The sequence below is a fragment of the Eurosta solidaginis genome, chromosome 4, assembly GCF_040869045.1.
Source record: "Eurosta solidaginis isolate ZX-2024a chromosome 4, ASM4086904v1, whole genome shotgun sequence".
Classification (NCBI taxonomy): domain Eukaryota; kingdom Metazoa; phylum Arthropoda; class Insecta; order Diptera; family Tephritidae; genus Eurosta; species Eurosta solidaginis.
The window spans coordinates 21908451-21920701 of NC_090322.1; the positions used below are offsets into that span (position 1 = coordinate 21908451).

The window sequence follows — 12251 nt, forward strand, 5'->3', positions numbered from 1 at the left end:
GTTAATGAAACGCGTGATCTGGAACAAATTAGATTAAATGCATCTGAAGCTATTAAGAAAAAGCAGGAATATAATTTAAACTATTTCTTAAAAAAAGTGTGAGGGCAAAAGAATATGAAGTGGGAGATTTTGTAGTCATAAGAAATGTAGATTCGGTTGTGGGAACAAACAAAAAACTCATACCGAGGTTTAAAGGCCCTTACGTAATACATAAGATTTTAGGAAATGATAGATATGTGGTGCGAGACGTAGAAAACTGTCAGTTGACTCAATTACCTTATGATGGCGTTGTTGAAGCTAATAAAATGAGAAAGTGGCTTGGAAATAATAGTAATGGTGTCGTTTCTGCTGAAGAATTAAATGAGTTATGAAATATTAGCTTTTATCGGATTGTTATCTCAATTATAATTAACTGTTTATATATAAAGAATTTTAAAATATGTAAACAATTTTAAAAATATTTTTTTTTTAACTTAATTTAGTTTTTAAGATATATGACCGGGGACAGTCTTAAGTCAGGTTGGCCGAGTTGTAAACCACAATATACACTTGAGCATTATCAACTTTTAAATAACTATGTTTGTAATTTATGTGAAATATATTTTTATACTTTTCTCTAATATTCATTTTTGATGTATAAAAATATTCTTTGAAAATATTTCGTAATTAGTAAAGCAACTTTTAAATATTAAAATAAAATATTAAATAAGCAAAGAAGAAAGCTTTTTAACCATTTACAATTTTTTTATGTAGCTAATTCATAATTCCCAGTTTTATTCTCTTAAACTCCAATTAGTTTATTTGCTGTGTTAAATTATGTTATATATTGATTTAAAGTTTTGGTGTGGTGAATGTGTCTTATGCTAAACCATCTTTGCTTTTATCTCCAATTTGTTGCCTCGATTCTTCTGTCGACGCTGATTGATTTTCCTTTTCCGCAAATTTAAGCTTTAATTTAGCCTCCTCTTCTCTTAAGGCTTTCAGATTCCGCTCACGCGTCTCTGGGTCTTCATTTTTATGCGTAGCTAAGTGTAAATGCCGTTCCGCTGATAGAGGGAAGGCTAAAGGGCAAAACTGACATCTATACACATTATCACCCAAATGAGAACGTAAATGCTGCACTAATCCACTTTTTGTAATATAGCCGCATTCGCAGTATTTGCATTTGTATGGTTTCTCACCGGTATGAGAGGACATATGATTGTGTAAAAGATACGGCCTAGTAAACCTATTTAATAGAGGGAGAAAATTTTAAGTAAATTTATATAATGATTTAAAGAAAAGTTTTTGATGACAACTCACTGCTTTCCACAAAAGTCACATTTATGCGGTTTTGTAGAACTATGAGATAGTCTATGTATTTTTAAAGTCCCTTTGTGTTTAAATAGCTTATTGCAAATATCACACCGGTGTTTTTTGGTACCTCCATGAATTGTCATGTATCTGGAGAAATGAAACATGAAGGTTTCATTAAAAAAACATGCAGCTTTTATTAATATACTTGCTATAACCAAAAACTTTAGAATATATTTATTTTGGGCCAATTTTTTGTTACAATTGTAATTATTTGGAGCTTTTCGTTCGATAAAATAAAGACAATAATTGACGACAGCATTGCCGAGCTTAAATTAAAGGACATATATATCAAATACATAAACAAATATGTAGATGATATATTCGCTATAATTAAAACTAACGACGTGGAAGAAATACTTAAAACACCAAATAACCAGCATACCAAAATAAAATTTACAGTAGAGAAAGAGAAAAACAACAAGTTGCCCTTCCTAGATAGCGAAGTTATAAAATCGAACCAAACCCTAAAAACTAATTGGTATGCTAAAGCCGTATCATCATCTAGAATGATAAACTACCATTCAAATCACCCATGGATTCAAAAAAAGAACACGGCCATAAGCTTTATAAAGAAAATCTACAATTTAAGTGAAAAGGAGTTCATGACCACAAATTTTAAAAAAATTTAAAATATTTTATATAAGAATGGCTACCCTAATACATTAATAGACGCATGGATAACAACAACAATTAGTCAAACCAACTGCGCGCAAAGCATCACTGAACAAAAAAATGTAAAAGAAAGGCAAATATATGCAGGCGTCAATTACATATTAGGATTAACGGACAACAAAACATTGTATAGCATCACACGCAACAACAATATAAAATTTGCGCATAAACCAAATCGAACTTAGAACACAATCTTTACACAAACAAAAGTCAAAATCGAGAAAGAACAACAACATAATGTGGTATACGAAATAAAATGTATTGGAGCTCAGGAGAAACTTGGAATCAAATATACATTGGAACGACGAATCGATCCCCAAGTGTACGAATAACCGAACATAGACTAGACGCCAAAAATAGAAAAAAACCAACAGCACTATGCGAACATTTGACCAACAAAGGACACTCAGCGGACTTCGAAAACGCGAAAATATTAGACGTTGAGGGGAAAGAACGAACACGAATGACGCTGGTAGCTCTACGAATACAACAAAAAATCAATACTGCAATGAATTTTAAAAAAGACGTCAGCAATATAAACTGCGCTTATATGACGGCATTATCTGCCAATGAACGAAGCAGGAAACATGAATGAAAGCAGTAAACTAAATGTAAAGCTTCGTTTATTTATGTGTTAGATGTTAAAGTTTCAATGTTATAAATTGCTAAAAGCTCCAAATAATTACAAAAACTTTAGAATTTCACACGAGAAACAGAAAACATTTTATCAAATATTTTGGGAAATATATCCGGGACGGACAAGGCGAGAGATGTTGATTTTGCTTTTTAAATCTCTTCAAACCTTTTTTCCCGGCAGTGGGATTTAAATACGCGATCCTGGATAATAGATCTGTTGTCAAACTGAATTGACCAAAGCCACGTCCTGTTGCTTTACAACTTTTTCCAAATTTCCTGCTGCTTCATGCATTTATACTTTCTTAAAAAACATAATTTGTATGTATGTAAGGATTGAAAATTTATACCCTCTCTATATTTTAATTTTTATAATTCTGAACCCGTATCGTGTGTTACGATTCGTATCGGAATCCATTCTTCACTTATTCATTCATAAGTATGAAACTGCAAAACCATTTATACAAATTATGATAAATTATAAATCCAACTAGTTCGCGTAGATCACATGTTTCGATATTAGGACTACGATTTCAGAGCTATTTTGAATTAATGTTTGATTTAAACTTGGTTTCGATACGGATCGTAACACACGATTTTTTTCTAATGTTATTACCTGTTACGGAGAAATTAACCTTAATTTTAGATCACAGTCTACGGAGTCTATGAATGTCATGTTACCTGTTAACGTTTAATTTAGCCTCTGCTTTCCTTAAAGCTGCCATATTTCGTTTACGCGTCTTTAGATCTTCGTCTTCATGAGAAGTTAAGTGTAATCGTAGTTCCGCAACTAAACGAAAAGCCAAGGGGCAATAATTACATCTATGAATATTAACGCCAAGATGTATACGTAAATGACTATATAGTATAGTCTTTTCCCCAAAGGACTGTTCGCAGTATTTGCACTTATATGGCTTTTCACCGGTATGAGTACGCATATGCTTGCGTAGGAGCCAAGCATCTTTACATCTATTTAATACAGGCAGAATTAAAATTTAGAATAAATTTAGATAAATGTATTAGGATGAGGTTTTTATATCCTACCGCCTTCCACAAAAACCACATATATATTGTTTTCCGCCGGTATGAATAATCTTATGTTTATTTAAAAATGTGCTACTTCTAAAATTTTCACCACAAATATCGCACCGGTATTGTTGCTGGTTCTCGTCGGTTTTTTTTTTGTAGCTGGATAAATAAAAAACAGGCAATCAAGATAATTCAAGATAATATAATTAAAAAAAGGATATTTTCAGAGAATATTTGAATTTTGTAAGTAGTCTTACAATAATTTAGTTACTAAAAAATCCAGTAAGTTTCAAATTTATACCGTTTTCACACAGAAACTTAATCGAATCACAATTCTATTTAATGAAATAATTAAGTTTCCCTTTTCATACAGAGCCTTTTGCTTCATTAAGCGAACATCTGTGAACAGCCCCAAAAAAATATTTCGCTTTTACAAAAAATAGTTAAAATGGAAAGCAGCCGTTTCCTTCTTAATTATAAATACAATCAAAATATGTTCCTATTTTCGAAAAAGTCATAATCAGGGCTGTCATGGAATCCAAGTCGGTTTTGCGTTTTGTCGGAATTACAAACCAATATTGATTTAAATTGGTGTCATAAAACCGTCTTGGTTTTGCTTCTTTCGAATGTAAATAAAACCGATGTTCGAATCAGCTGTTTTGCGGTGCACCGGCAATTTTGATGTTAATTTTTTTGGCAAAATTTTATAAAATAGTTGTTTTGTGCATTTAAACAGCAATAAACAAATTGCTTGACATCAAAATAGCATCAGCAGTTGTAGCATTTATATTATTGGAAGAAGAAAGTTGCTAGAAGGTCAAAAGGAAAATTTTGGAGAGATCGCAGCAATCCATTTGAGTTTCCAGAGAGAGCGTAAATAAACTGTTTCTGTGGGTTTCTAGATATGCATAGTGTATTTGCAGTTACATTGCATACTACCGCATAAGCAAAGAGGCTTTCCGAATGGTATTGGACACCATTGAAGGATGCGTAACTCGCTCGAAAGTTCTGCCAGTGCCGCAACTAGCAGCTACGTTACGATTTTTAGCTGAAGGACCCTATCAAAGATCAGTTAGCAAGGATTCTAGCATGAGTGTAGGTAGAAGCACGGTGTCAACGATTTTAGATGATGTGCTTTGTGAAGCCCTTCGGAATATCTGGATATTTCTCCATAGATTCAGTCAAAATACTGTTTTGCATTGAATTTTTATGTTTTCCCCTATTAAGAATGAAAATATATGTAAATTTACATTTATTTTTATAAAATAAACTTTTATTTACTTACATTTTTCGAAAATACTCAACTACAAGAGAAATACAACTATGAAAAAATTAAATCCAACAGCATTTAACTGACTGGATTGTTTCCGATAGCAAAACCGATATTATCGGATTCTATGACACCTAAAACCGACACTAATTCCAATTCGAATATTAAACCGATAACATTGGATTTCATGACACCAAAGTAATTATTTTGTCGTTTTTAAATCTGATTCCGACAACAATTGGATTCCATGACAGCCCTGATTATCTTTTGCAGCAAATGCAGCGAAAATAAATTGTGAATTTTTTCGAGTTTTTCCATCTTTCGTAAATTATTGAAAATAATTTATTTTTGATTGTCATTTGTTACATTGACAGTAAAATTCGAAGCACCAAGAAAATCCGACTGGATTTTTCACTCGATTAGGCATTCAATAAAGCAATAATAAGATAATTAAGAATTTGTATTTTGTATGGAGGATTGAGTTCAATTATGGCTTTAATGTGGAAAACTTGACTACTTATTTCATTAAGCCTCTGTGTGAAATTGGCATTAGTCAGAAAACTTTTTAGGATCTCGAAATTACATATTTATAAAAATAATAATAATAAAGTACACTGGTTTTATACATTGTCGATGGAATTGCAAAACCGCCTACTTAATAGTTTACATAAAAAATAACTTAAACTAAAGACGGCAATTTTTTTACTAAACTAATTTCTACTAAGTTCGATTCATGAAATTATTCATTAAGCCTGTTCATAGATGTAATGACAACAAATCAAAAACAAATTTAGCGAAGTTTTTAAGCAGAACTACAAGCGGCTTGGAATTTTCACGAATGATATGTATTCCTTGCGCCCGAAATGCAATTAACTAAAGACAAGCCATACCGTCCTAAGACAAAGTATTTAGTGCATTGATATTGTGTGATACATAATCAAACAGAAATAGAAAATTGCTTTTAAAATATTTGTATACGTGTTAGAAAAATCGAAAATAAGCATGCGTTTGTACGGGGCAGCAAAAATTAACAAGATTTTTACAAAAATTGTCCTCATGATCTTTCTGGTTCTTGAGATATCGCAATTATAAGTCACATTGTTTATAATATGCACACTATTCCACACCACCTCTGAGGTAGTGTACTCGGATAATGGTTATTGAGTTTAATTGTTTTTGTTGTTGTAGCGATAAGGACACTCCCCGAAGGCCTTGGGCAGTGTTATCGAGTTGATGGTCCTTCGTCGGATGCAGATCCGGTACGTCCCAGTACCAAGCCCGACCATCTCGGGAACGCTTCCCAAGGCCGTCGGTTCTATGTACCGGAGCGATTCGGGATTTTTCCCGACCAAGGACGGCCTCCGTGGTGTGATGGTAGCGTGCTCCGCCTACCACACCCTGGGCAAAGCAACATCAAAATTTTAGAAATAAGGTTTTTCAATTAGAAGAAAATTTTTCTAAGCGGGGTCGCCCCTCGGCAATGTTTGGCAAGCGCTCCGAGTGTATTTCTGCCATGAAAAGCTCTCAGTGAAAACTCATCTGCTTTGCAGATGCCGTTCGGAGTCGGCATAAAACATGTGGGCCCCGTCCGGCCAATTTGTAGGGGAAATCAAGAGGAGCACGACGCAAATTGGAAGAGAAGCTCGGCCTTAGATCTCTTCGGAGGTTATCGCGCCTTACATTTATTTTTTATTTTAAGGACTGCCATTTCAGTGTAACCCCATTTAATTTGTTACGTCCCTCCCACAAATTGTCATCCTCCCAGCAGCTCCTTGCAGCGGGACTGCTCCATATTCTCTTGCTCCGGGAAGGTATCGAACCCAATACGGGTCCGTCTCCTGACCCCGGTTCTGAGAAATGGTTTTGCTGCAAAGAATCTTTTTGAAGAAAAGAATCTTTTTAGGACGGTCATACTCTTGTCAGTGTGTCTCGTGTAAGGGATGGTTGCATCGGACAGGTTGTTCTGGGCTAGACCCCAAAACCAGACGTCCACGTAACTTCTATAAATCTTTTGCGGCTCCTCGCTGTTCACGACCCGCCTATCCAGTGCCAGCTCTTGGATTGTCTACGCCCTCTAACGCCTTATCTTCCTGCCGCTCACTATTCCCTGGTTGCTCCTGCCTCCAGGATTTTACTTGAATCAAACCGTACCTGTAGTGCAGCTTGAAACCATTCCTACGTGTGAGCTGGTAGGATTCTTCGTCAATGCCCACGTCTAGACGTAGGCCCGTTTCCTCCGCGCTTCAGTTGATGACACGCCACCTCTGCGTCTTGAGGCCCTCGTTCTGGTTCGCGAGGAGCTGGATCGCAAATTCTCTGGGGTGATCTGCACTTCTGGGCAGGAACATTGCCACGATATGCGTGGGGGTATGTCATCCCCGCGCCTCGTGCATATTGGTAGCCCTGTCCACCCCTCGAGTGTTGGCACAACTTCCTCGAGCCACTAGGACGTCCCGTAGTCTGCGCCTTAGCGCCCCCCCCCCCCCCCCCTCCCGCTACCTTCCAGCAGCCCCGCTGCTCAGCAAGCCACAAGTACCCGCTGTTGCTCGCGCCCCACGGCGCTACCAACTCACACGGCTGCTCCCACTCATACCTACGATCTCCGTAGTGGTCAGGAGCAATGCCGAGCATCAGCCCCTGCCCCCGTCTTCTTCCCCCCTCTTTTCCGGCAGCAAGTGTATAGGTTAGGGAAACAGACTCTTAGTCCCTACCTCCCTTTGCACCGTTTGCCAGCATAGGATATATATGTTTGCGACATCCGCCCAATGCAGCTCCTGCAATGGACGGTGCCACTTTCCTAGATGTTCTGGTCTCCGCGGCGGCAACCCCCGACAGGTTTCATTGCGCCATGCTGCCAGACCCAAATACACCGGGTACCCCAATGCCTGCCTACCCAAGGACGTCTAGTCCCACGGCCTCAACAGCAATCGCGTTCTGGCCTTCCACAACCCAGGCGTAGTCACCCGTCACTTACTCCCAGAGTGACGACGTCTCCCCCTATGCACTTCAGAATTCTGCAGTTAAATGTAATGGATTAACTAGGAAAATCACGGAGATAGTCGACTTCATGAAGCGGCACAACATCCGCATTGCTGCGATTCAAGAGACTAAACTCACAGCAAGATCTGCATTGCAGACCTGTTTTGGGTATAATGTCCACAGAAAAGATCGCGAGAGCGGAAATGGAGGCGGCCTCGCGTTTATCATAGACCACTCTGTGCAATAGCACATATTTGATCCCGGCATCGACCGCAGGGACAGTGTCTTAGAACGTCAAGGATTATCTGTCCGGTCGGGCGATGCAAACCTAGAAATCATCAACATCTACATCCCTCCTCCCCCCTGTTGCCCCAGTGGAGACCACCCTAATATCAGCGCCGTTCTCACTGGCAACAATCGCATTATCTTAGGCGATTTCAATGCCCATTAAACTTGCTGGTGGACAGTAGGGGTGAGATGTTGGCCGATCAAATAGAAGAAACGACGTTCTGTACAATAAACGGAGACGCCCCCACACGTATGGTAGGAAGCTGACACAGTTCGCCGGATATTTCATCGTGAGCACAGAACTCGTAAACTACGTCAACTGGCAGCCGATGGTAACATTGGCATCCGATCACCTGACTATACTTATTTCGCTCGAGCGTTCCGCCGACTTCATCGTCGCAGAAAAACGCACGTTCATTAACTTTAAAAAAGGAAAGTGGGACGAATACAAATCCTTTACAGACAACCGCTTTGCTGCCCTCCCTATCCCAACTGATGCCCGCCAAGGGGAGCGTGCTTTCCGCAAGGTCATTGAATCCGCCTCGGCTCGTTTCATTCCCGCCGGTAGAATTCCCGAAATTCTGCCCCACTTCCCGGAGGAGGACGTAAGATTAGCGAGAGAACGTGGCCTTATAAGACAGCTCGATCCCGGCGACCGCCAAATAAGGGATATAAACCAACGCATCAGATTGCTTGTGGATGAACACAAGCGGGCGAAATGGGAGGAGCACCTAAGCGGTTGTAAACTCTCTGCCGGTGTAGGTAAACTTTGGTCCACCGTAAAGTCCCTATCGAATCCGTCCAGGCACAATGACAAAGTTTCCATCGCCTTTGGCGATAAAGTGCTGTCGGATGCGAAAAAATGCGCGAGCGCTTTCTGCCGACAATATATAATGCATTCTACGGTCGACAAAGATAGACGGAGGGCCAACAGACACGCGCATAAACATAAATTCAGCGCGTCACCAATTACCATCACCGCCAAAGAGGTTGAGGATGCCATCGGTCATGCTAAACCATCCAAAGCAGTAGGCCCAGACGGCATAGCCATGCCGATGCTTAAAAGCCTAGGGAAAAAGGGTTTCAAATATTTAGCACATGTCTTCAACCTATCTCTTTCCACCTTTGTCATACCCGAAAAATGGAAAATGGCCAAGGTGGTCCCGCTACTAAAGCCTGGGAAACCAGCTAACATAGGAGTCATATCGCCCGAAATCTCTCCTATCGCCAGTAGCCAAGACGCTTGAAGCCATTTTGCTCCCCCACTTCAAAGCAAATTTGCAGCTAGCCTGTCATCAGCATGGCTTTAGAAAACTCCATAGCACCACCACCGCGCTAAATGCCATTAGCACCCAGATAAATTGTGGTCTAAATCAAAAGCCCCACCATAGAACAGTACTCGTAGCGTTAGACCTATCAAAAGCTTTTGATACGGTCAACGATGGCACGTTACTGCAAGACTTGGAAGGGTCTACCCTTCCCCCATGTCTTAAAAGGTGGACCGCAAATTATCTGGGTGGTCGGCAGGCATCGGTGCAATTCAGAAACGAAATATCAAAGCCAAGAAGAATTAAACAAGGGGTGCCTCAGGGTGGTGTACAATCCCCACTTTTGTTTAATTTTTACATATCAAAACTACCTTCACCACCAGAAGGAGTTACTATCGTTTCTTACGCCGATGACTGCACAATAATGGCCACAGGCCCGAGCCCAAAGATCGATGAGCTTTGCAACAGAATAAACGGCTACCTCCCTGATCTCTCCAGTTTTTTCGCCTCGCGAAACCTGGCATTATCACCGACTAAATCATCCGCGACCCTATTTACAACTTGTACGTCCCAAATGTCGACCATTTTGAACATCCACGTCGATGGCACTACGCTACCGACTGTCCTACACCCCAAAATCTTGGGTGTGACGTTTGATCAGGATCTAAATTTTGGCACGCAGCCGCAATTGTTCCGAAAATCCAGAGCCGTAATAAAATCCTCAAATCCCTTGCTGGCAGTACTTGGGGAAAAGACAAAGAAACGCTCATTATCACATACAAAGCAATTGGCCAGCCGTTTGCGTGTTACGCGTCCCCTATATGGTCGCCAAGCCTAAAAGCTACCCACTGGCAGAAGCTACAGGCCTGCCCAAATACTACGCTCAGAACCGCCACGGGCTGTCTTCTTATGTCCCGAAAACACCATCTACATAATGAGGCGAGAATACTCCCCATCAAGGAGAGAAATGAGATGCTAACCAAACAGTTCCTGTTGAATACCCAGAAACCTGGGCATCCCAACAGACACCTGATTGATGAGCCAGCACCGCCTAGGGACTTAAGGAGTCATCTCCGTAAGCATTTTGAGGAAATACGGCAACTGAGAACTCAGCTGTATGAAGCAAAAAAACACAAGCAGGTCCTTGGTGAACTCCACAAACAGGCGTCGGACCTTTATGCCGGGAATTGCCCGGTGAATCCAGTACTCGGGGAATAGTAACCAAAACTTGCGGAAGAGGAACGCATACTCCACAGGGAAACGCGAGTCACTCTGGCTCAACTTCGTTCTGGATACTGTAACAGGTTAAACTCTTACATATCCAGAATCAACCCCGACATACAAAATGTATGCCCCGCTTGCAATGTGTCCCCACATGACACCAACCATCTCTTTAATTGTAATGTGGAACCAACGCCTCTAACACCCCTTTCATTATGGTCCACCCCTGTCGAAACAGCAAGTTTCTTTGGACTCCCGTTAGAGGATATTGATGACAATTTGTGATCGGTCGCAGCTATTAGGTGGGGCGAAACATTGCTACAACAACAACAACAACCATCTCGGGAACGGTTTGTTATGACCACGTGCAACCTTCTAGGTCATAGCGCCCTCCCATGAGGAGTTCGAGGTCGCCAGAGCCTCGGCTGTTAATGGAACAGGATTCGCCACGGATAGGAGAGGTTGACAATTGCATTTGGAGAAGCTATGTATTGCGCTGGCAACCTGAAAGGGCTGCGCTACACAACCCCTTGTATTTTAGTCGCCTCTTACGAGAGGCATACGTACCGCGTGAGTTTAATTGTCATTTTGATTTATTTTATACTTGAATCTGATTCATAATCTTCTTTTCCTTCTCTTTTTGGCTGTTCATAAATAGTTCAATGGAAGATCTCTCAGTTGTCTCTTCATCAATATCACATGAATCATCATCTGTTGTACTCAACTGGGCATGAGTGTATTTCTGACATGAAAACTCTCAGTGAAAACTCATCTGCCTTGCAGATGTTGTTCGAAGTCGGCAAAAAACAAGTAGGTACCGTCCCGCCAATTTATAGGAAAAATTAAAAGGAACACGTGGCAAATTGAAAGAGAAGCTCGGCCTTAAATCTCTTCGCGGGTTTTCGCGCCTTTCATAAATTTTTTTTTACCTACTAAATCATATGCAAAATCATTACGTCCAATGACAGGTGTTTATAAGTCATCAGAACGATATTTAGCTCACGTTGTCTTTTTGCTGCGGGGACTGAACTTTTCCGGGTGAATGACTTTGTGCAATCTACGTGGATTGTAACGGGCCTTAGACCTCTTGAATAGTTAGCAAACTCACCACTTCTCACAACACTTGCATCGATTAAAGTCGGCATTCCACGACTAACTACAACTGTTTCATCTTCACTCAAAAATCTGCAAAAACTCTAAAATAGTAAACGCTTATAATGAAATGTATATATTCACTCCAACAGAACGGTCTACTGGGGAAACTACGTTAAAAAAACGCGTCGAGTAAACTACCACACAGGTGGTGTGGAAATGTGTACATATTGTGACGAATATTAGTATCACTAAGCGATACTACCACCACTAACCCGATACTAAGCAGTATGTACGTAAACAAATCAATCATCATCTACACACATACATACAGCGCAACGGAGAGATACTCATAAACACATGTAATCATCAGCCGAAGTAGTATTGACATATACACACGCATATGCCTATGCGAGAGACTACAAGACTACGAGAGACTAAAC

At 40.1% G+C, this 12251-nt stretch overlaps 1 protein-coding gene across 1 annotated transcript in view; it reads right to left on the reverse strand.

Moving 5' to 3' along the window:
* Positions 1-388: 388 nt before the first annotated feature.
* The window catches only part of LOC137249242 (zinc finger protein 665-like), a 50185-nt gene continuing 38322 nt past the window's right edge, over positions 389-12251 (reverse strand). Inside the window, exons 6-9 of the mRNA XM_067780556.1 lie at positions 3706-3849; positions 3343-3630; positions 1303-1443; positions 389-1228 (exon numbers count right to left, since the gene is read on the reverse strand). Of these exons, the coding sequence (XP_067636657.1) occupies positions 859-1228; positions 1303-1443; positions 3343-3630; positions 3706-3849 (943 nt within the window). The 3' untranslated portion in view covers positions 389-858. The remainder of the gene's footprint in view (positions 1229-1302; positions 1444-3342; positions 3631-3705; positions 3850-12251) is intronic.